Genomic DNA, 21,931 nt, shown 5'->3' with positions numbered 1-21,931 from the left:
TACCCAAGAAAGAGAAATGGCTTTACTCTTACCTCTCATCTCGCCTTCCCCGGAAGCGTGCATCCTCAGGATCCCGCGGGTATCGGTCATCTGAAGGTCTCCGTCCTTCCCAGGCACCGGGAGGCCCACGGTTGGAACCACCTCCTTCAAATTCCCTGTGATCAGGAGGGAAGGGAGGCCCAGGCCCGCCTCGTCTCCATTTCTCATCTTGCAATGGCGGGCCTCCTCTCCCCTCGAACTCCCGTAATCGATGGCCGAATCGCTTGTCTGGGTGGAAATCGTCGCGGAAGTCGTCCGGCCGATCGAAGTCGTCGTGGAAATCGGGGTGGGGTCCCCGCCTGTCGGGCATGCCCCTGCTGTCCCTGCCGTCACTCCAGTCCTGCCCCCCTCGGAACAGGCCCCTGTCCGGCCCGTGCTCGGGGCCGCCGCTGTTCTGCTCGTGCCGCCTGTCCGACAGCGGGCCCAGGTGATGGTTGGGTGGCCCACGGGCATCGCCTTCAGGGACAAAAAGAATCTCAGTAACAACTTCTAAATCATTTCAGGATGCTCTACTTCATACAGTTCTAGAAAGCATACGGGATACATTTCACATTGAACAGTATTTCTGGGAAAATTTTTCCTGTATATCCCAGCCCACATCTATGGGAGCTTTTCTCTCTTTTCTTTTGGCCAAGGCCCTGCACTGTGCTCCAGCCATTTCTCCCTGGGTGCACTGCACTGGGACAGCCCCTCTTTGAGGAGGCTGACTCACAGGAGGACAGGCAATATAATTAATTACCTTTATTAAGACCAGGTCCCTGGTTGTGAGGGCCCAGACGACCTTGTCCTCCTTGCTGCCCCAGGCCTGGTATCAGAGGAGGAGGACCCGGGTTCTGTCCATCCTGTGAGCATGTAAGGAGAAAAGCCATGTGAATTACCATGTGTAATTCAACACTTTTGTAAAAGTGCAAAACAGTTTTCTTTCCATAAAGTCTGCACAGGTTGTACAACAGAAACAGCTCATGTTCCAACGGTTTCAGCCTCAGTTTTCACACATTCACATCAGTAATGCTTCAGTCACCATTTTATAGGAAACAGCATTTCAGGTATTCATATTTTACCTGTTACAGCCAAAGATGATAAAGCTCATATTCTTCCTGAGTATGACTGTTCAATAAGAATGTACTGAATTTATTAAGTATTTGATACTACTATCCTATTCCTCTAGATGAGGAAAATGTGTAAATTTGTTTGAAAATTATCAGGTACTGATTTATAGGCAGTTAAAGAGCTTCACAGACCAAAGACTTCATTTGGAAATGAACAAAAAGAGAAACTACATATATATATATATTAAAAAAGTATCAAAAAATATTGGGATGAGGGGACAACAAGGGGGCCATAAGAGAACCTCTTCTCTAAACCTCTGTAAGTTGTTAACATGGAAATACATGTGGTTTAATTTTAACATGATGGCAAAGTTCATTTTTCCTCATTTTAAAATTAAAAAAGAGTGGGCAGAGTTTTGTTTGCTCTATGTGATCCCAAAGAAAATGTAATGTATATTAAATGTCTGTTGGTATTTTGTCTCATTTTTTGTGTATTTTAAAGAATAAAATAATGGTCTTTAAATTCAGCTGCTGTCACAGACTCATGAAAGATTTTGACAGGTACCAAATTTACAGGACCTGCTGTGGTGACACGGGTTGGAAAACTGTTTGGAAGATGCTCTGATCCTGCCTTTCAACTGCACAGGCCTGACAAAAAGTCATTATTTGGAGTTTGTGCTTGACTGGAACTGAAAAGGGACATGTACAGAATTTACACTGTACATATAAAATCCAACAATAAAAATATGAACCAGACAGAGCTGAAACCTGCAGGACTGCAAAACAAAACCTTCTTATGCTGACATGACCAAAAATCCAATCCCCATCAAAACCTTACTAGAAACCCTAAAAATGTGATTTTTTCCTCGACATGTCAAGTATGCAAGATTTTGACTTGGCCTTCCCACTGACTTGTTAAAACCCTTTGAGACTGCAGTCTGGAAATACTTAAAGACCTGTACTCCAGCACAGCACTGGGCCATTAATTACACTGCTTAACTTCTCCATGAATCAAAGTTAAATAATTTTAATGCTCTAAATTTATTTTGGAGAAACAATGCCTTTTTGTTTCTGGTTGCAGAGAAGCAGAAAGCTTATTTGTGCATTTACCTCATCATACCTTGAAATATTGTTTTGAATTAAAAATTTGTATTTGACTGCAACGTAGGTGATAAACACAAGAAAGCACATAAATATGTACTACAAACTTAATAGCTGCATCGAGTAAGTTTGTAAGAATGCTGGGAAAATAAGCAAAATAAAAGATCTGGCTTAATGCCCATTTAAAAAAAACAACAAACAAACCAAAATCCCAAAAAATACTTTCCTAGTGATGGAATGTTGACTTGAGTCCAGAACAAACCCATCCTCTGACTAGGTAAGAGCCAGCTATCACAGTGACTCTGCTGTTCCTGACCTAAACCTTGCTGGAGTTCCAGGATTTCCTATATATTTAGCAGATGCTTGCTTAAAATCAATTTTATGGAACTTCTTCCATTTATGGAAGTGTTTAACCAAACTAGCAGTTTTTAGCACTCAGTAAATAACTCTCCTTGGCAGAAACCTTGATTACAAACAAACTGTGCTTTACCAAGCTGGGAATACAGAGTCCTAACTCTGCATTTTCATGGGATTTTTGTTTCAAAATTAATCCCAGGCCTCAAACTGGGCTTGAACTGGAAAATATGCAGAGTTTAGAAAGAGGTACTTCAGTAAAAGCTGAAAATGGCCTTGTGCATCCCAGCAAACCTCTGCTTCCAGTGTACAGCCAGTGCAGGTAACAGTGATATCTAATATGGAGATTAACCCTTTCAATTATCTCTAACTGTTGTGTAATAATGTCACAAGCCCTTAATAAAGCAGATATTCACACACTTCTGCTGCTGAAAAGGAAGACAAGTGATTTGTACAAGTTTACAAAAGAAAAAAGCCAAATCCAGAACACAAAACAAACTGAAGTCTATTGTTTAAAAAAAAATCACAGGTGAGGCCTGCTGTATTCAATAGTACAAAGAAGCAAAATGGAGCAAAACCTTATGACATTATGAATTTTAAAATACATTAATTTTTAAAAGCCATTACCATATTAAATGTGCACAAGGAAGGAAGAATGGTCTAAAATACCTCACTATGTCATTTTTTTAGTATCTGTAAAAGCCTTTAAGATTGCAATATCCAAAGAAAATAACCAGTCACCTGTCAAAAGCACCTACTGAATTTCAAACAGTGTCAGTGGCAAGGGCAGACAAGGACAGCCCTCCACTGGTAATTATTCTGAAAGAAAAATGAGTCTCCTTGGGACAGCAATAAGAAACAACTCTGCTGGTTTAAGTTACACAGGTGGGGAACCAACACAAGTTTGTGTAACCTGGATACTTTGGAAATCTCAGCAACAGTGGCACATTAAGCCTTCTGGAGGCAATGACTGACTTGTAAGGAAAAAATATTCAAATAAACCCACAACTTGTGGGCTACTCTGCTTCAATCTGAAAGGAATCCCTGAGCTAAAGCTCATTTCAATATTCAGTTTCTCATTGTGATTGGAACTGGATTACACATTAAGTACTCAACATATCTAAAGCTTTGACTGAAACTATCAAGTGCAGCTCTAAAAGAGACAATTCTGGTTAAAAAACACACCGCACTTTTTTCAATCAAGTAGATTTTTTTTCCAAACTTCCCTTTCAAAATTCACCCGGAACTGAAGACATTTGAGACTAAGTACAGAACTGGTGCTATCCAGCTAGGAACTAATGAGAGGCAACAACCACACAAAGCTCTGGGTGATGTGTAGTAGAGCAGAAAATGGAAAGTGCTGTGTCCCTCTGTATCCCTCACCACTTACAATCAACTGCTAAGTGCAACCAGACCTAAGCTGATTCCAGGTGTGTCAGCTTCTATGGTAAATCCATCCCATAGTTTGGATTCACTATTCTGGACAACTGAGAGCTGGAAATACCTTGCTTTAATTAATACATATGACTTTTCTTATGTTAAGTTTCTTGAAATTTGACTTTTATTAATCTGCTCCCTAGGAAATACTCCACTTAAGACAGTGCAGTGTCTTTAAATAAAAAAAAAGAAAAAAGAAAAAAAATTAGTTTCTCTTAAGGTCACATATTTTCATAGCAGACTGGTTTCTGTACTAGTATTCCCAATAATCCCTTTTTCACAGTAACCTGTCATAGAACTGTGAACATTTTGGGTTGGAAGTGACCTTAAAGATCATCCTGCCACGGCAGGGACACCTTCTGCTCTTTCCAAGCTATAGAATCCTTTTCATTATCAATTCAATTTTCCTGAGGCCTCAGTCCTGCAAGGAATAGCCAAGCTCCATTCTCTCAGCACCTGCTGTGTATTTTTACTGCACAGACAGTTATTATTCCCACATTCTGCAATCTGCCCCCACGTACCTGACTGAAGGGGGGACGAGGCCCGTCCCCCAGCAGAGGTGTTTTCTGCTGCTGGAAGGGCAGAGGGCCCTGGGAAGGATGTGGCCCCCTCGAGGGGTTTGGCTGTCCCTGAGGTCCTTGCATGTTTCCTTGAGGCCCCACCAAAGAACCCTGTGGTCCTTGCTGGCCCTGGGGACCAGGTGGCCCACGCATTTCTTGTGGTGGCCCCAGCATTGAACCTTGAGGCGGGGGTCCCTGAAGGCCCCGCATCTCCTGGGGACCGTGTCCTAGTAAACCACTTTGCATATGAGGACCTCTCATTTCTTGTGGATGACCCATCATCATCCCTTGTGGATTAGGTCCCTGGTTATCTCTGGGTCCTGGTGGACCCTGCATCCCTCTTGGATTAAGTCCCATCAAAGGCCCTTGAGATATGGGGCCCTGCATCCCTTGGGATCCCGGAGCTCCTTGCATGCCGTGAGGAAGAGGTCCTTGCATTCCTCGTGGACCAGGTGGCCCCTGCATTCCTTGCCCTCCAGGGGGACCCTGAGGACCCAAGTGACCTTGTGGGCCAGGTGGGCCCTGTGGTCCTAAATGAGTCTGAGACCCAGGCAGGCCCTGTGGCCCCAGGTGTCCCTGGGGGCCAGCATTACCCTGCGGACCTGGCGGCCCCATTGGCCCATGAGGGCCCGGATGTCTCTGCATTCCTTGATGTCCATGTAAATCCTGAGGCCGTGGCATTCCTTGTGGAGGCCCTTGGGGGCCTGGAGGTCCTTGTGGTCCCATGAACCCTTGAGGACCTCCAGCTCCTTGGTGTAATGGACCTTGAGGTCCTATTTGTCCTTGGGGTCCCGGAGGTCTGAACTGTCCTTGTGGACCAGGAGGTCCCATCTGAGGCATATTCATTGGCATCTGCTGAGGTGGAAGGGGCTGCTGAAACCCTTGAGGCATCTGTGACATCGGGCCTTGCCCTGGGAAAGGCTGAGGTCCATGGAGAGATCCTCCTGGGGGCGGTGGCTGCACTTGCTCAGCTTGCTTTTGTGCAAGTCTCTCAATTTTCAGTTGCTGTTTAAAAAAGAGACACAGAAAATCAATTAAGCACAGAAGCATGTTACAACTAAAAATCAGAAGCAGTCATCCCATTTAATAGGAATTTAAGAATGCTTTTCTTGCAATTAACAGAAATAACTAACTAAAGAGAAATTACTAACTGAAGAGGCCCACGGGTAAACTGAGATGTGGAGCCTCACTGAGGGTTTCACATCATCATGCATTAAGTACAATATCCTGTTCAATTACATGTGTTCTTCCAAAAAGGTGAAAACAGCCAAACAGGTGAAACTGCTGCAGGAAGCTGCTCACTTTAGTGCTGAAGTCCAAGCCTGTCACAGAAAGGACTAAAGTAAACTTGTCAATCCCTGTATTTCCACACATACCTCCAGGAGTTGTGGGTTTGTGTACTGAAGTGCTGCCATTTCCTGCTCAATTTCTGCCTGTGATTTCTTTTTCTCCTCCAGCTTAATATCCTCCTTTCTATCATTCAATGGCTCAGGTGGGGGAGGCAAAGGAACTTTATTTTGCATCCATGCCTATAAAGATTAGGAAACACAAGATTAGTGCTGTAGAAAAACGTGTGTGCAACACATTGCTGCAATGAGAAAGGATATGCTAAAACATTTTGTAGTATGGATACTTGAAAGTAAAAACAATGCTGAATAAAACTTCTGTACCTTATAAGTTCTTCTCAGGTACAGATACAAGATAGAAGGTATTTAATAAAATATTTTATGTTTAAATAGTAATTAAACTAGTTACTGTGGTAAATTGCACTGGGTGTTGATACAGGAGAGCTGATACTGAAAATCCAAAACATTTCAAAAGAGACACACTTTTTGAAGTTGGGAAAAAACCAGATTGGTCTGTTCATTGTGTTATCAGGTATTTACCTGCTGAAACTGTGCTGGTATTGGTTTTGCATAGGGAACTTTTTTCTGTGGCACTTTCTTTTGGTCCTTTTGCATTACTTCCTCCATTCCCCAATCCAGTCCTGGGATTGTCATTTCAATGTCATTGGACTCATCTTTCCCTTTGGCACCAGGGAAACAAACAGTCAGAGCAATGCAGGCTTACAGAAAGATCCTTTATTTTTTTCCACAGAGGTTTTAAGCTCATACTTCTTTACATGGCAAATATGCACAACACACAACTTTAGAAAAGAGTACCTGTGCTCCCAAAGAATATGAAAAGAATGAAAAAGAAGTCACACAGTATCTGGATTGCTCAGGAGAATGCTTCCCCATAGCTATTACTTACCCATCTGCTCCTGCTCCATGGCTATTTTCAACTGCTCAGGTATTCCCATCCCAGGGATAACTGCCAGGCTGTTGGGCTCCAGATCATCTAGAGAAAAAAACAGTAAAATTTATACTTGGAAAACTTCTTTACATTACTATTTTATACCTTTGGATTCTCACATGCTTTTACCATTAGTATCATAGTCCAATAGTAAATAGGTATTTTACAACTGATAGGTCACAATTTAGTTTCATATATGAATTACAGGATATTAAAAGAACTGCAAGTTCAAATTTATAAATACAATCCAAAAGAAACTATGTCCTTTCAGGAAGGTTATATTCAGGGTAGAAGCTCAGAAAAAGAAATAATAACCCATAACCACTACTATTTTTGTTATAAGAAATCTATATCTTTTAAAATTTAACTTGTATTAAAATTAATCATTTTAATCCCACCCCCCAAAAAAAACCCCCAAATAATCAAAAATCTGAAGAAACAGATGCAACTACAGATGGCTGAGGCACACCATTGAGCTGGACAATTCTGAGCAGCCTCCAATTATTGAGATAAATCCTTAAGAGTGGACTGGAAGTTTAAAGGTTTTAATAAAATTCTTATTGCTTTTTCTGTTGCAGTTCAGGAGTGTGGGAAGCACTGAAGACAGATGAAGTTTTCAGGAAGAAAAGCAAAGTGGAGATATTGCCAGAGGAAGAGCCAAACCTCCTTCCTGTGATTGACAGAGCAGGTCTTACCTCCTGGAGCTGTGGAAACAGAAGAAAACTCATTGTTGGAATGATGATCACTGATAACACAGGGAGTAAAATCATCTTTAGAAAACGGTATTTGTGCCCAAGTGGTCCCCAATGCTCTAATTCTGCTTCCTCACCTTACCCACAAGTGTCACCTAATGACCTAGGCCTGTTCCTGACCCCAATCCTCTTCCTTCCATACTGAGGAAAAATGCCTTACCATATTCCACACCATCCTCTGACATCCCAGGCAGCAGGTTCAAGTTGTAACGGTCTCGCATTTTATCTCCTGGCCGATTTCTAGTCCAAAACTTGCTGTCAAAAGGAAGTTATATGATCTCATTACAGGGTCAAGAGCATCAACAACTTTTGATTTAATTAGTTCTTTGATTTATGGTATGGTATCTTGATTATATAAGGATTCAACTCTTACTAAATCAAGATCAGCCCTAGATCTGAACACATGGTATGAGCTTCAAGGCAAAAATAAAAATCCCAGCAAGTTTTGTAATGAATTACATAGTTACAAGTTAGAAGACACTTCAAAGTGTGATGGGTGTAAGCACAAGGCATCAACATCAGATCCTGAAAAGAAATTTTTCTAGTCCATTCCAAAGCCTTATTGCTCAAGCATATTCATACACACTAAACATGGATGCCCCCACAAAAATTTACTGCATTTATAAAATGCACTATGTCCAACCTAAAACCACAAACTACAGCCTTTGAACAGGTCTGCACTGTGAAAAGACATGACCAACAGATGATCTGCAGGAAAAATTGCTGTGGAAATACGAGTATTTCTTCAGCAAGAAACAACAAGAATTCTATTTTAAACATTTCCTCAGTGGATTTAAAAGCTCCCATCAACCAAAATCAAGAGGTCAGTCTCTACCTTGTAATATAAAATGTCAGTGCCACCTAGTGCTGCCTATTAACATAAGTTGTGTCTCTGCTTTGGCCACTGGTTGTGTAACAGAACCATCCCAATCTATTTATTCTCTGATGCCAAATGCTGTTCTAGCTTCTAAAAGGAAATACATTCCTTTAGACCTTCTCTTTAAATACTTCAGATTACCTGGTGTGATCATTGGAGCCTGAACACAGAATGTGTCCAAGGGGATGCCATGCCAGACTCCAGATCATTCCTTCATGGGCCATTTCCATTCCACCAACCTCCTTCTCAACCCTGATGTGTTAAAAAACAAAAAAATTAAACACAGGTGAATATCTCCTATAGCTACAACAGAAAACTTCTGCTATTCAGTTGTTGTTCATCCTCTATCCCCTATTTTGTCAAATTTTCTGCTGGATGAACTGATTGCTCCCCATGGTTTTAATAAGCAGTTCAGTAATGTAGGGATTTTTAACTGTACATTTAAAACCAAAATAATTACAGAACTTCAGAACAAGCTTTAAGAAACTAGGACTTTCAACCATTCATCACCATCTTAACACATGGTTGGTTGTGTGCAAGAAATTGTATCCTTTAAAGCACATTGCTATAGGAAAACTTCATAAATGCATATTAACAAATTCCTCAAGTACAGAGAAAAACTATTATCATCAATATGCAGGTCAAATACACACCCAAAGGGGTAAAGAGACATTCTGTGTTGTGTCTAACAGCTTGCACAGCTGACCAAAATCTTTCCAACATGCTGATGAAAATGCCACATACCCAACATGCCAGAACAACAAGGAGCCATCAGAGCCTCCACTGGCAAACAGCCCTTCGTGAACAGGATGCCAGGCCACAGCTGAAACACACAGTAAGCCACCATCAGAAGGTGTAATACTACAATTTCTAATGGATGGAAATAATTTTAATTCTTAATTTAAGCTTAATAATAGCAATCTACATAATAAAAAAAAATGATGACCTGTGGCCTCTTTCTTATGACCCCTGAAGACCTGAAGTTCTTCTTTCAGGTTCCGGATGTCAAAGAGCTTACAGAGGTGGTCACGAGAAGCTGTCAGCAGCCAGTTGCCATTGAGGTTCAGTTTCACCTCCATCACTGTGTTTTTGTGAGCATGTCTGCAAGAGAGAAACAGAAACAGATCTGTCCTGAAACTGATTTCTCAGACACAGATAAAAATGTGTCATTTGCCAGTCACAAATATTCAAGTCAATAACAAGGCAGTTCAGCCTACTAAAGCAGAACATGGGTTTTCTGTGCAAAGGTTCCATGCTTTGATCCTGGCCTCTTGTACTGCAAAGCAACTGGTAGCACTCACTGAGACAGTATCCAGTTACTGTGCATGTTTCTAGTGCAGCATAAGAAAGTTTACATCAGCCAGATGAAACACCTCTGTTTTCCCTATCTCAGTCTGAATGAGAACTGTGTGACTAGATTATCTGTGAAGTAAATTTAAATAGTGAATATTAAGGTCTCAATTTTCCAGGTACAGACTTGTCTTCATCTAACCTTTGGGTTTTCTGGCACAGCTAAAGCAATAACTTTATGTTTGAAGCAACTGTGTATGGCTGAAAAGGTGTAAGGAAAAGAGCTAAGAGGGGAATGAAGAAAAAATTATTTTATAAAGTTAGCTTATATTTGAGCAAATCAAAAGTCTATGGGTAAGAACTTACAGTGTGGCAAGGCTCTGGCCAGTCTTTGGATCCCAGAATTTGATGGGCTGTTGGCTATCTTTACTTCCTGAAACAACCAATCCCTTTGTTGGATGCCAGTCAACGCATTTCACATCTGCTCCATGGCCTGTTAAGAAGATAAAAATTGTCCATTCTGAGATTTCACAGACACTGAAAAATTACAGAGTGCACACCTTATAACTAATGTAAAACTGAATGAAAAACATCACAGAGCACAGGTTACAAAACATAAATTACATAAAGTCTCTTCCAAGTTATTTAGCTTGTCTTCCTTCCCACTAATTAACGGGAACACTTTCTCCTCAGATTATGTCCTCAAATCAAGCTCACTGAAAAAATTATCTAAGAAGTTTCTGTTTAAATTGGTACTTTCCTTTAGACTTTGGCCTTATACAACTTCACAGCATTCTAAATGTAGCAACTGATGGAGCATTTATATGGAGGTGGTGAGGTAAAATGATTCGGTGACACTTCACTTTCAGTGGAAAACTGTAGAAATATAAAGCAAATACTTATTTGTTCCTATCCTATCAGTACTATCCTTTTCTGTCCTGTCAGAAAATAAGCAAAGAAATTATATAATGGATCTGAAAACTAAATTAGTATATGATTAAAAGAAACCTGATGAGATGTGACCTCTTACCAGTTTACACAGATTCAGGTTTTCCCAAGGTTCAAGAGTTAGCAAAGAAAAGCCCTTGTGATATAATTTCCTTTTAAATTGACTGACCTTGAGAGAGAATCAGTGATGTTTAGATGAGCTAAAATCCATAAAAAAACCCAAAAGGCCTGTTCCTGCTGCATGACAAAATGAGGCTTCTGAGGCTAACTATAAGAATTCAGAGAAGAAACAATGATTTCTTTCTCCAGTCTCTCTCCACACCAGCCCACTTCAAGGGAGGGCCAACAGTAAAAGCCCATCCCAGAAAACTGAAGAAAAAACAATTGGAGAAAGAGAGGGTCTGCTTGCAACATGAAGGCACTGAGGTCATAAACGGCATGGAAGAATGGGAGCATGCTCCAGGGAAGGCTAAGGGCTCCCATCAAGTCAGGCAGCTCCCACACAGACTGCTTTGCTACACAGTGCAATATCCAAGTTTAAGCTGCACAAGCTGTCACAACACAGATCTCACTTTGACAAGACATTAAAATAAGTTTTTCTGAGGCCACAGAAAAATCAAATTAGAATTGATGCCTTTCTGAGCTCTGAAATCACCAGCCAAAGATTAAAAGGATACAAGTGGTTACCGTTTATTGAAGGAACCTTCAGGTGCACTTATGGCAAAATGCACAGCAGAATGCACATGTGATACAGGGCTGTGACACTTTTATAAACTTAGCAAATTAGCATAATTGACAAGAGTTCCCAATTAAAAGCACAGTTAATGAAGCAATTCCCCCCTTGGCTCTGCCTCCTACTGAAGCCTCTCCCCTTTCTCCTAGTCCCACATTGTTTATATCTATATACATAGGGAAAAGAAGAATGCCTTGGGTCACTGAAGAAGTGAGATTAGAATGGGATTCCAGGAATGTGTCTGTCTACCAAAGTACTGGAAAAGTACTGAATGCTAGTTAAGGAACTATATAACTACACAATTAGAGTCTACAGAGCTATGAATATATGAAAAATATATAAAATGCAAAAATCTTTTGCCATCAGAATAAGGAATATACTTGTATCTTCAAACAGAAGCAATTGATAACATATAGAGCACACTCTCAAGTGAGTGCAACTTTCCTCTTCTCTGGAGGAAAGGACAGATAGGGAAGAGGTTCCTGATCAAAGAAGAAATGAATCCAGCCTTGGCAAGTATATGGGAACAACTAGAAGAACTGACTGACAATACAGATGAAGGAACCCAACTCCTTTCCAGCCACAGCAGGCAGAATTGTCTTTGGAATATGTGGGGTGTCAGGGAACAGCAAGATCCTCAAGCTGCCAAGACCATCAGTGTTCTCTGGTGGTCTGGGCTGCCAACAGAGGCACTCTGAGATGTAGTGTCTCCTTTCTCTCTGGCTTTTCTAATGCAGAAAGAAATGACAGGCACCATCTGTATGCATTTGCCATGACCAAATCTCTTGACTAAAACATGAAGCTGAATAATGAACAAATCTTGCTTCCCAGTGTTTATTTGGAAGCAACAATTCAGACAGGAGTAAGGGAGAAAGTGTTCCTCCTCCACAGGGGAGGGGAATCCATGCCTGCAGATTTCCAGCTAAGGATATTCTCTAGGTAGTTGCTATCATGCAGTCCCCAGGGAAAGAGAGGAGATTTTAATTCAAGGCCCTTACAGAAAACCACTCCATTAAAGTTAATACTTGGCTGAACTGTATGAAAATGTGCTCAGGCTAGAATGCTTGAGTACCATCATAGATATATGAAATAAAGTCCAGCAAAACCATAAAAATCTGCATGGATTGGAGTGCCATTAGCATTGCTGCTCCTGGAATAAAGACAATTGGCAATGGAAAAGCACAGGGAGACACAGGGCTAACCATGTCTGATGGAAAAGACTGCATCCAAAAAACAAGTGATGCTGGTGAAAGGCCATCTCTGGTGACAGCTCATCCTGTGCAAGACCCTGGTTTAGGCTCTTCTTGAGTTAAGCCAGCCCAAACACAAATATGTATCCTGAGAAAAGTAAGGCTTAGAACAGGCAGGCTTCAGAATGAAACAGAGCAAGTGAAGCACCCACCCTTCCAAAGTCTTCCAAAGGGAGAGGCTGTGACAGAGCACTGGGCTGACAGGCAGGGGAAGATGCCAGCACACTTAGAACTTGTTACCAGAGCAGATAAACTATTGGGTACTTATCAAAAGGTTTTTGGCTATCAGCACATTAATACTGTTCATGAGGATTAGAAGAAACTTATATTTAAAAACACAATTGTTATAATCTTTGTATGATTAAACAGGTAATAGGCATTTCCTGCAGAAAGCATTCTGTCCACCAGTGTGCTCTGGCTTATGGCAGCAGAGGGGCAAACTGGGACCCTCCTTTGTAATCTAAAAGTGATGTATCCTGCCCAGAACAGAGCCATCTCAGCTCTGCAGAAATGGGATCATCACACACTTAGCTTTAGGTTCCTAATGCAATGAAGCTTTCTCAAGAGAAAACAAATTTTTTCCTACAACAACTATGCTTTAAATAAACTATTCACTAGGGATGAACTAACTCAGAACATTTACATAACCAAAATAACTGAATAGCATCATCTAATCAGACCTTTCTTAATTTCTTTTAAAATTGAAGCAATTGACGTTGTATATTGCTTTTCCTTCTTTCTGCTGAGAGATGCACACACTATTATCTGTAATGAGACACATGATGCAGAAAATACATTTAAAATAACATTCCAGAGAAAAAGCCACCTCACAGATTTTATTTCACAGTTGTTTTCAGTTCTTAGTGTTGGGAAGCAGCCTCTCCTCTGGTACAAAACCCCCTTGGCCCCAAACACCAAGCTCAGAAAACCTTAATTCATGCAAATCTCTGCAGTTTACATTCCCTGCTGGCTGACAACAGAAATTGCTCAGTAATTTCAGCAGTCACACACACGTATCTGCCTCTCTGCTGCAAGCTCCAGGGTGAAAATTCCTCTCTGAACAACTCCTGCTCCTTTGCACAAACCTTATTATCAACTCCCTGTCTCTTACAGGGATGCTTTAAGGATAAATGAATTGCAATGTGTGAATTGTGTAGGAGTTGTGGCAATGGAAGGCACATAAAAGCAACCAAAATGAAAGACTGAAGGCAAAGATTTTTGAGAAAACCAACTCATTTAAAATCATGAGTGAATGCCTGAGCACAAACCTATCTACTAACACTTGTTGGTTTTACTTACTACAACTCTTTCCAGCTATTAAAAAAATTTGCAGAAAAACAAAGGCACATGTAGCACCTTGAAAAAGCTCAGAGAGAAAAGTAGCTCCCTGCTATTACCTTTCACATGCAAAAAGAATGTTTTGAGTGCCCTTAGTCACAATCCTCTTAATTAAAATACTGTTTGTTAGTACTTCTAGCCAATTTCTTTGAAGGGTTGCTCTTTAAAAGACACTGAACAGAAATCCTGGTCAGTGAAAGACATAACAAGCTATAATTAGATTACGTGTCATGGTATTTGACCAAATCAAGTATGTCAGAAGTCTGAAAAGTACACATAAATCAAAGACATGCTTTTTTTCCCTCCTCACACTAATTTCTGCATTTATGACTATCTGAATATAGCTTACAGTGTAAAAAAAGTTGGTTTGAATCACTGTCTCTATATTACAGTCTATAAAATATCCATATATTTTATAATGCAACTGTGTATAGCAATCACAGATAAATCAGGTTTATTGCTGTAGCTTAACTTTTCTGTTTTGTATTCTTTCCCCATGGGATGTGCTCCATTCTGAATGCACATAAATTCAAAGAGAATTTTACAGATGATACTGGAAAATTTCTAGATCCTTCTCAGCAATTATGTGAATGTATACACACATACTAAGATGCCAGTCTTAAAGCATCTTCACTTTAATACCCACATGCCAACGAAAATGGGTGTTTATAACTATTTTACCTATTATGTTTTTAAGAATTAACAATTCTTTAACTGCAATGATAGTGTTTCTCATTTAGAATTCTATTTGTTTGTATTTTTTATGCTGTTCTAAATGGGGAGTAAACAGAGTTCTCTGTCCCCCACCCAGCCTGGTCAGATTGAAGCCTTTTTGTCACCACCACACTGTGACATTCACTTCCTGTACTGTTTCCCCAAAAAAACACCACACCTCTCAAAGAGCAGGACCTTTGCACTGGATTATTTCCAAGGGATCTGCAGAGAACCATTAGATCTTACAACAACCAAGCTAAGGTTCTCCACTCCCAAAAAAGAGAGGGCAAGGAAGAAAGGAAAGAGACCTGCCAGTCAAAGATAATGGAAACAGTGTTAGCAGAAAGGAATTCTAAGTTTTCTACATAATTCCATTTAAATTTACTATTTGCTTCCAGCCTATTAGGCAAATTGGATTATTCTGCCTGCTCCATTTTTATGAAAGGCTTTTAAAATGTCACCTGGCAGTTACCCACTCCCCAGAAATTCCCTGCTTCCATGAACAGCTCAGTTAGGGACTCAATACCTCACACCTAAAAGAACTTGGATACTGCTTTGGTCCCACTGATTAGGTTAGCATAAGAGTAGGTTTATATTTAATTCCAGTAATTTAGTGTTCTTTGCCCTATCAAGTGAACTGTCCTCATCCAAGAGGTGTCCTAGGAGCTCTTGCACTTCCTCTTCACTACAAGAATTAATATATAATATATATAAAAATGAATATATATAATACCATAGAAACCCTCCCCCTACAGATGCACAAGCCACCTTGTGCTTTTTAGCATAATGTGGGAGCTTGGTGCGTAATAAATTAAGGGAAAAGCTCCTTTCAGTCTGCACTGGATTAAGAATAATGCCTCCCACCATACTTTCAGACTTCTGTACAACAAGCACAAGTTTTACTGTCCTTTGCTTGCTCAGTCTAGCTCTCTTCTAGCTCTACCCTAGTTCTGTTATCTAGCAGACACTGGTAGTTTTAATCTACCTACAGGGGATGTCTTCTAGGTCCTTACTATTCCACTAATTCAGCAACAGAAAGGGACATAATTCATCTTCGTTTAAAAATTTACAAATTATTTTCTTTTTTTACACTTCTATAATCGCAATTTTTTCCCAGACAAATCTCTTGTAACAGGACAGTTAATCATCTGTGTAATCATGAGGTTAAGAAACAATAATAATCACTGCACACTAATGAAACAGGTGTGGGCAAACAAATTATTTTCCCCAAGATTACCCCGAACAGGTAATCAGTGTTTCCATAAATGAATTTAGACTTTGTATGTGCTCATCCCAAATTTATACCAATCAGTGAAGAGTTTGAATTCTACAAAACCCTAATGAACTGGCAAAAAAATATATTTAATGCTAACTGTGTGTTTGCACAGTTTGGTAAATGCTCTGTATACAGAATAATGACTAAAAGTTGTTATAGTACAGGTAATTGCCAGTAAAGGCAAGTGGTGATCTCAATTCTTTACAGCTGTGGAAATTCAGTGACAAAAAACATCTGTAAGGGCTTCCTTACAGCAAGGGGAAGAAAAGCAGCTGTGTTCCAGTGTACCTGGGAACTGGTCATGAAGAGTTAAGTTTTTTAGGTATGCACATGTTAAACTCAGTGGGATTGTTTAAATTCTTCAATTTGCTGAAGGTGAGCAACTCCCAAAGCTGAAATGAATTGTTCTCAACAGAACCAAAAATCACACAGCTGAAGATGCTTGCTGGTTTAGATCTGTGGTGTCAGGTCCATGCTTTTTAATAATTGAGTATGTTCATGCTAGAGTTTACAAACACTTTAAAGATACCTTTTCTTTTAGATATATTTTCTTTTTTCTAATTCCTGAACTTATTTTTTAATTTTATCACTACCTACACCTAATCAGGTTATTTATGCTGCAAAACATCAGGACAAAACAAGTCTGACTATGACCAGCATCTGTAGCATGTCAAGAGCTGTTTAACATTCTCTTTGTGAGAACTGAAAAAAAAAAAAGAAAAAAAAAAGAAAAAAAAAAAACCCAAACCAGTTAAATATGCATGTTTCACAATTTCTAATCATAAGACACAGTTAAGTCATATCTAGATTGACCACAGATAATTATCAATAAGTGATTTTAGTATGTAAAAATATTACTAAAATGTCACTAATTTAGCATCCAGTATTTTAATTTACCACCAATTTTATGCACTTAATGCCCTATTTATATCATTAAGAGCAGCTCTGTCACAGAGATCACCTATGTAATGATGCTTTAGATGCAGCACAATGCTTTACTGCAATACAGCAGTCATTATTTCTACTTAAAAAGTCATTACTGATCTTTCAAAAAAAGCCATTAGAGAGCTCAGAGCTAGCTCAGGAGAAATACCAGGGAAAAAAGGGCAGAAAGTGTCAAAAGAAAAGATATGCTACATTAAAACTTCCAACACCTTCTTATTCCAAATAGAAATGTGAGTGCTTAGCAGAAATGCAGATGAATTCAAGGACCAAGACAGGTTTCCCTCACAGTTCAATTATTTATGAAACAGACTGGATTCTACTTGGCACTCAGGCATACTTATCTACTAAAATTATCACAGCATATTATTTATGATTTCTTTGTATGTACTTATTAGAGAATTAAAAGGGAGGTTTTTTTATTCCAAAAGGGGGAATAATTTTTTTTTTTTTTTTTGCTGGTTACATTACCTGTAAAGTAGCTGGGACTAGATGTTCTTTTCTGTTAAAAAATTAGCCAGCCTACTTTGAAAGCAGCAACACACTTGCTTTTCATTGACAGAAAATATTTATTTACAAGGGCATTTACATGTAATGATAAGAAAAATACCATACAAGAAACATTAAAAAAGAACAGCACTTGTAAGAAAATCTCTCATGCTTCATAATATCAACATCTGCCAGGAGCCAACCCCCACTCCCTCAGTAAGAGTGTCCCACAGTTTTCTACTGCTTGTTTTTTGGCACCTTCCTTAAAGTACCTGGCCCTAGTCACTGCTCTGACAAAACTTGCACTGCCTCTAAGGAGTGTTGTCTGTCTGGAGCCACAGACAGGACTGAGCTCATGGAATAGCATGGCACAGAGCAGGGAAAAACAGAGCAGGGGAAAACAGAACAGGGGAAAACAGAGCAGGGACCAGGACAGCTAAGCCCAAGAGCGGAACAATGTGTGGTCCTTCGAGGCCAGAAAAAGCATGAACTTAGTACATGAGAAATTAAATTATTTTGTCAATCATGAGTCTGCAGTTTCCACAGATTTGTGGCTTTATTTTAATCAAATTGCTGGGCAGCATATTGTTTTGTAAAAATAGACCAAAAATTTTTCACATAAAAACATTCCCAGTCAAGTCCTCCAAACATGAACCAAACAAGTGTTTTGGAGTCTGCCTATAGCCTGGACCATCAACTTACAAGAAGCCAAACTAGAAAAAATTAATTTGATTAGAATATCAAATAATTTGAAGCCTCACAGTGACATGTCAAAGTTGGAACACACACTTGTATTTTATGAATCAAGAAGGAAGTGAGGCATGAGTTAAAAAGTGGTGCCTGAAGCCAAGCTTCCAGGAGCTGATGTGATTTTAAGAGGAAGTGAACCTGGAGTAGCTTCAGTGGGGTTTACTAAACACACACTAAGAAACTAGTTCTGGTCTCTACTTCCTGAAAATGGTGAGGTTACTTCCTGCCAACAGGGAGTCAAAATGGCCAGCCTTTGCTCCAGCACACTTCTGCCAAGCCTTTAACTGTTACACCTGTGTGACACCATTAAGCAAAGTTTGATAATTTTACTGAAACTACAGTAAGTAATGCAAACAAAGAACATCAAAACCACAGTATCACTTTAGATGTATTTTGAAATTAACTTGAAGCTAATAAAGAAACTGTGGTGCATCCTAAAATCCAGACTGCCAATTTAATTAACAGAGGGGAGAGGAAGGAAATCAAGGCACTTTAGAGGTTAGTACCTCCTTGCATCTAGCTCTCTGCTTTGACCAAAATTTCAGTCAAGGTACCAAGTGATAAAACCAGAATACTCAGCTCCCAGCTCTGGGAAGAGAACAAAGACTTCCAGAAAAGCTGAGTAATCTAGTAATTATTTGCTTTAACATCCTGCTGGATGCTCATTTGAGTTCTGCTGGTGATAACGGCTATTGCAAGAGAAAAGAACAGCCCAAATACCTGGATTAGAGCTTAATTCAAGTTTCAAACCCCTGTGTAGCCCACATGACCAGAGAACTCTCTCAGCAAGATGCAAAAAACTAAGAAAAGTACTGTGTATCTCCGTAAAAGAGGTTACAGGAAGTCTTTTACTAAAATCACCCAACACAGAAGGATCATCAAGATCTTTCAGTCACCTTGATACTCTTTAACTGGAAGAATACTTCCAACGTGTTTTCATGGTTAAGATGACAGGGCAGCTTCCTTCCTTTTCAACATCCCTTTGAGAGAAGCACTGTCAACTGTCAGTCAAGTAAATTAAAGACAGCCATGATCATCCGGCCAGACCCAGATGAACACTTGTCCAGCCAGGTGCTCACTTTAAGGGACAGCACTTTTGCAGGAAAGCTATTTTAATTCTTGCCAGCCAGAAAACACTCACAATCTATTTCTGACAGTCAGTTTACCGTTACAAAACATCTCATAATTATGAGCCCACTATAATGTCAAGCAAAGAAATACTGAGTTTAGGTACACAGAAGCTAGGAGAATTATTTTCTTTGGCTGCAGGGCAAACACTGCACAACTGACAATACTCCCAGTAGTACTTGAACAGCAGCAGGCCCAGGGTGAGGTGAGGGGGCTGACAGAAAGATTATCAAACTTTACACAGACAGCAGGAAAAGATGTGTGTCAGTCAGTAATCCAATTAGCAAGTGTGACAGATCCAAGAAGAGATATGAAGATAAAGGCCATTCAATTTGCTCTTTGCATTTTGCAATGCCACCAAGGCTGAGCAAACTGGGAAGCAGCAGGTCTGAAATAAACTGCTGGCAGAAAGCAGAGCACTGAGTTACAAAGCACTGCTCTTTCTGAGCAGACCGAATTCTCAGCTCAAGCAGAAGGGGCCAATTTTTAAACAACTGAAATAAAAAAGGGCCGAAAAAAAATGGGGACGGAAACCCACCCAGAGAACAGAATACCACAGAATACCAAACTGAAACAGAAAAAAATTTGGCATGTAATTATCACATGTAATATCACAGAATTATACAGTCATGTCCAATTTAGCTGTGATCTTGGGGCTAATGAGAAAAAACCACAGCAAAATTCAAAAAATAACAATCTCAGTGAAAAAGTGTAATTGAAATGCAGGACACAAACAATGATTTGAATAATGTTACAGAAACCTAAGAGGGAGAAAGCCTTCATTTGAAATTTTAAGCATCAGAGACGAGGTCAGGTGAGAGACAGAAACAAGGAATGTTTGCAGTCTTACCTCAACTTTCTGCACCATCAGTGCTTTTATTTCCACTTATTTTCCTGACTTTCCTATATCACTACTACACTCCCAGTCCTATTTCCTTCCACCTAATAATTCTGAAATTTAAGAAAATCTTCTCCACTTTCAGGTTTAAAAATAGCACCACAGTTCTTAATTTAGTAGAGAAATGCAAGTATTTTTTATTTCTGTTTAAATTCTGAAAAGAAGTCCCTTATTAAACAACTGTTTTGCAGTGTGGATGTACAAATATCTAGGAAACTCTCTAAAATTCCATGCATCCCCATGTATCATTTTATATTCTACAAGCAAATAAATGGATCTAAAATAAAGCTCTTCACATATGACTTAACAGAGAGACAGGGCAAAATATGGTGTTCAAAACTTACCAGGGATTTTGTGCAATAAAACCTAACAAAGAAAGGGAGAGATGTCAACAGGAAGAAATGGGATAAAACAATCCAAATAATACTTAAATAATTCAGATATATCAAAACCAGGGGGAAAACTATGGAGAATATGTAAAGATCACATATATGGCCATGAGGAGAAAGGCAAAGGGGGCTACCACCAGTTTAAGTGAGTTTCCAAACAAAAGTGCTGGCAACAATTTGTGAAAAATCCTGTGCTCAGATTCATTTCCTCATGTGACATGCAGATGTGAACAAAACAAGAAAAATGCAATTTTTAAAGTGCAGGGGAAAAAAATTGCTGCTATTAGTTCTTCATGTAAAAAAGATCAGGTGTGACACAGCTTTCCTATGAAAACATATGAAGAGACTGTTCTTCCAAGAGCAGAACAGAGGATACAGGAACCAAACACATCCCACCACATCAGGCTATGGACAGAGTAAATACCTCTTCAACCCTGTGCTTCTGGAAATCACTACCAGTTAGATTTTCTCACTGCCAGCCTCAAAGGAGTAAAAACATCAGCCAAGACAGGAATATGGTTCCCCTCGGTGATGGAGGTTATTACTGAATTTGCATTTGAATCTACAGGGACATGTACCCAGCAGCATGTTACAAATTCCCAAAATAAGAGAAAGAAATGATGCAGAATTTGGTAGGAAAGAATCCTAAAAGCCTACTGTGACTGTAACTGCAGTGTTCTCCTGAGGTAATCAGAACTTCCATAGGAAAAAATGTTGATTAGAAAAGGAGAATTACTCCTCAGAAGCAGAAAAATATTCAGTTCTAATGCTACACCAACAGCTCCTGGCTGTTATTGCACAGCCCTCCATGTTAGCACCAGATACATTGTCCAATATTTCAAAATGAAAATTTTCCAATTACATAAACAGAAACTTTGTTAGTTAAAAATCAGAGGAAAAATAAGTTAGTCTGACATACCTTTTGAACTAAAACTATTGTAGAGCTTTAGAAAAACTTTAAAAAAAATTCTGAAAAATTCTAGACAATACATAGAGCCAAAATTCTACAGAATACATAAAAAAATCAAATGACTTGGACAAAAGAATCCAAGAGAGAATGTCCATCTATTTGTAAGTGCACACAACAGAAATAGAAGTTGGATCATCTCTTCAGCAACACTGAGAAAAAAAGAAACTTTTCAGGTTTTCTGAAACAAAGATCTTGCTCACAGCATTTTAACTCAGTCTTCTTTGATACTGGATGAGCACAACAGGAGGAATATTAATATCACAGATTTTAACTATCACCATTCTGGAAATACAACTTGAAAATATTAACAAGTTAACTCTGGGGCTTTTATTGCCTGGATTTTGGAGCTTTT

At 39.5% G+C, this 21,931-nt stretch overlaps 1 protein-coding gene across 5 annotated transcripts in view; it reads right to left on the bottom strand.

The window, feature by feature from the left end:
- The window catches only part of WDR33 (WD repeat domain 33), a 68,519-nt gene that overhangs the window by 7,748 nt on the left and 38,840 nt on the right, over positions 1–21,931 (bottom strand). For 4 of the 5 annotated variants that reach the window (XM_033068597.2, XM_033068596.2, XM_033068599.1 and 1 more), the window contains exons 8-19: positions 10,121–10,247; positions 9,411–9,565; positions 9,209–9,287; positions 8,606–8,716; positions 7,748–7,842; positions 7,531–7,539; positions 6,794–6,880; positions 6,427–6,566; positions 5,917–6,069; positions 4,502–5,545; positions 779–881; positions 33–495 (exon numbers count right to left, since the gene is read on the bottom strand). In XM_033068597.2, coding sequence (XP_032924488.1) covers positions 33–495; positions 779–881; positions 4,502–5,545; positions 5,917–6,069; positions 6,427–6,566; positions 6,794–6,880; positions 7,531–7,539; positions 7,748–7,842; positions 8,606–8,716; positions 9,209–9,287; positions 9,411–9,565; positions 10,121–10,247 — 2,566 coding nt within the window. Of the gene's footprint in view, positions 1–32; positions 496–778; positions 882–4,501; positions 5,546–5,916; positions 6,070–6,426; positions 6,567–6,793; positions 6,881–7,530; positions 7,540–7,747; positions 7,843–8,605; positions 8,717–9,208; positions 9,288–9,410; positions 9,566–10,120; positions 10,248–17,504; positions 19,721–20,564; positions 20,587–21,931 lie in introns of those variants that run through there. The other variant, XM_033068600.1, reaches the window with a different exon arrangement.

Source organism: Catharus ustulatus, chromosome 10 (assembly GCF_009819885.2).
Source record: "Catharus ustulatus isolate bCatUst1 chromosome 10, bCatUst1.pri.v2, whole genome shotgun sequence".
Taxonomy (NCBI): Eukaryota; Metazoa; Chordata; class Aves; order Passeriformes; family Turdidae; genus Catharus; species Catharus ustulatus.
This window is presented reverse-complemented; position numbering and strand designations above follow the sequence as displayed.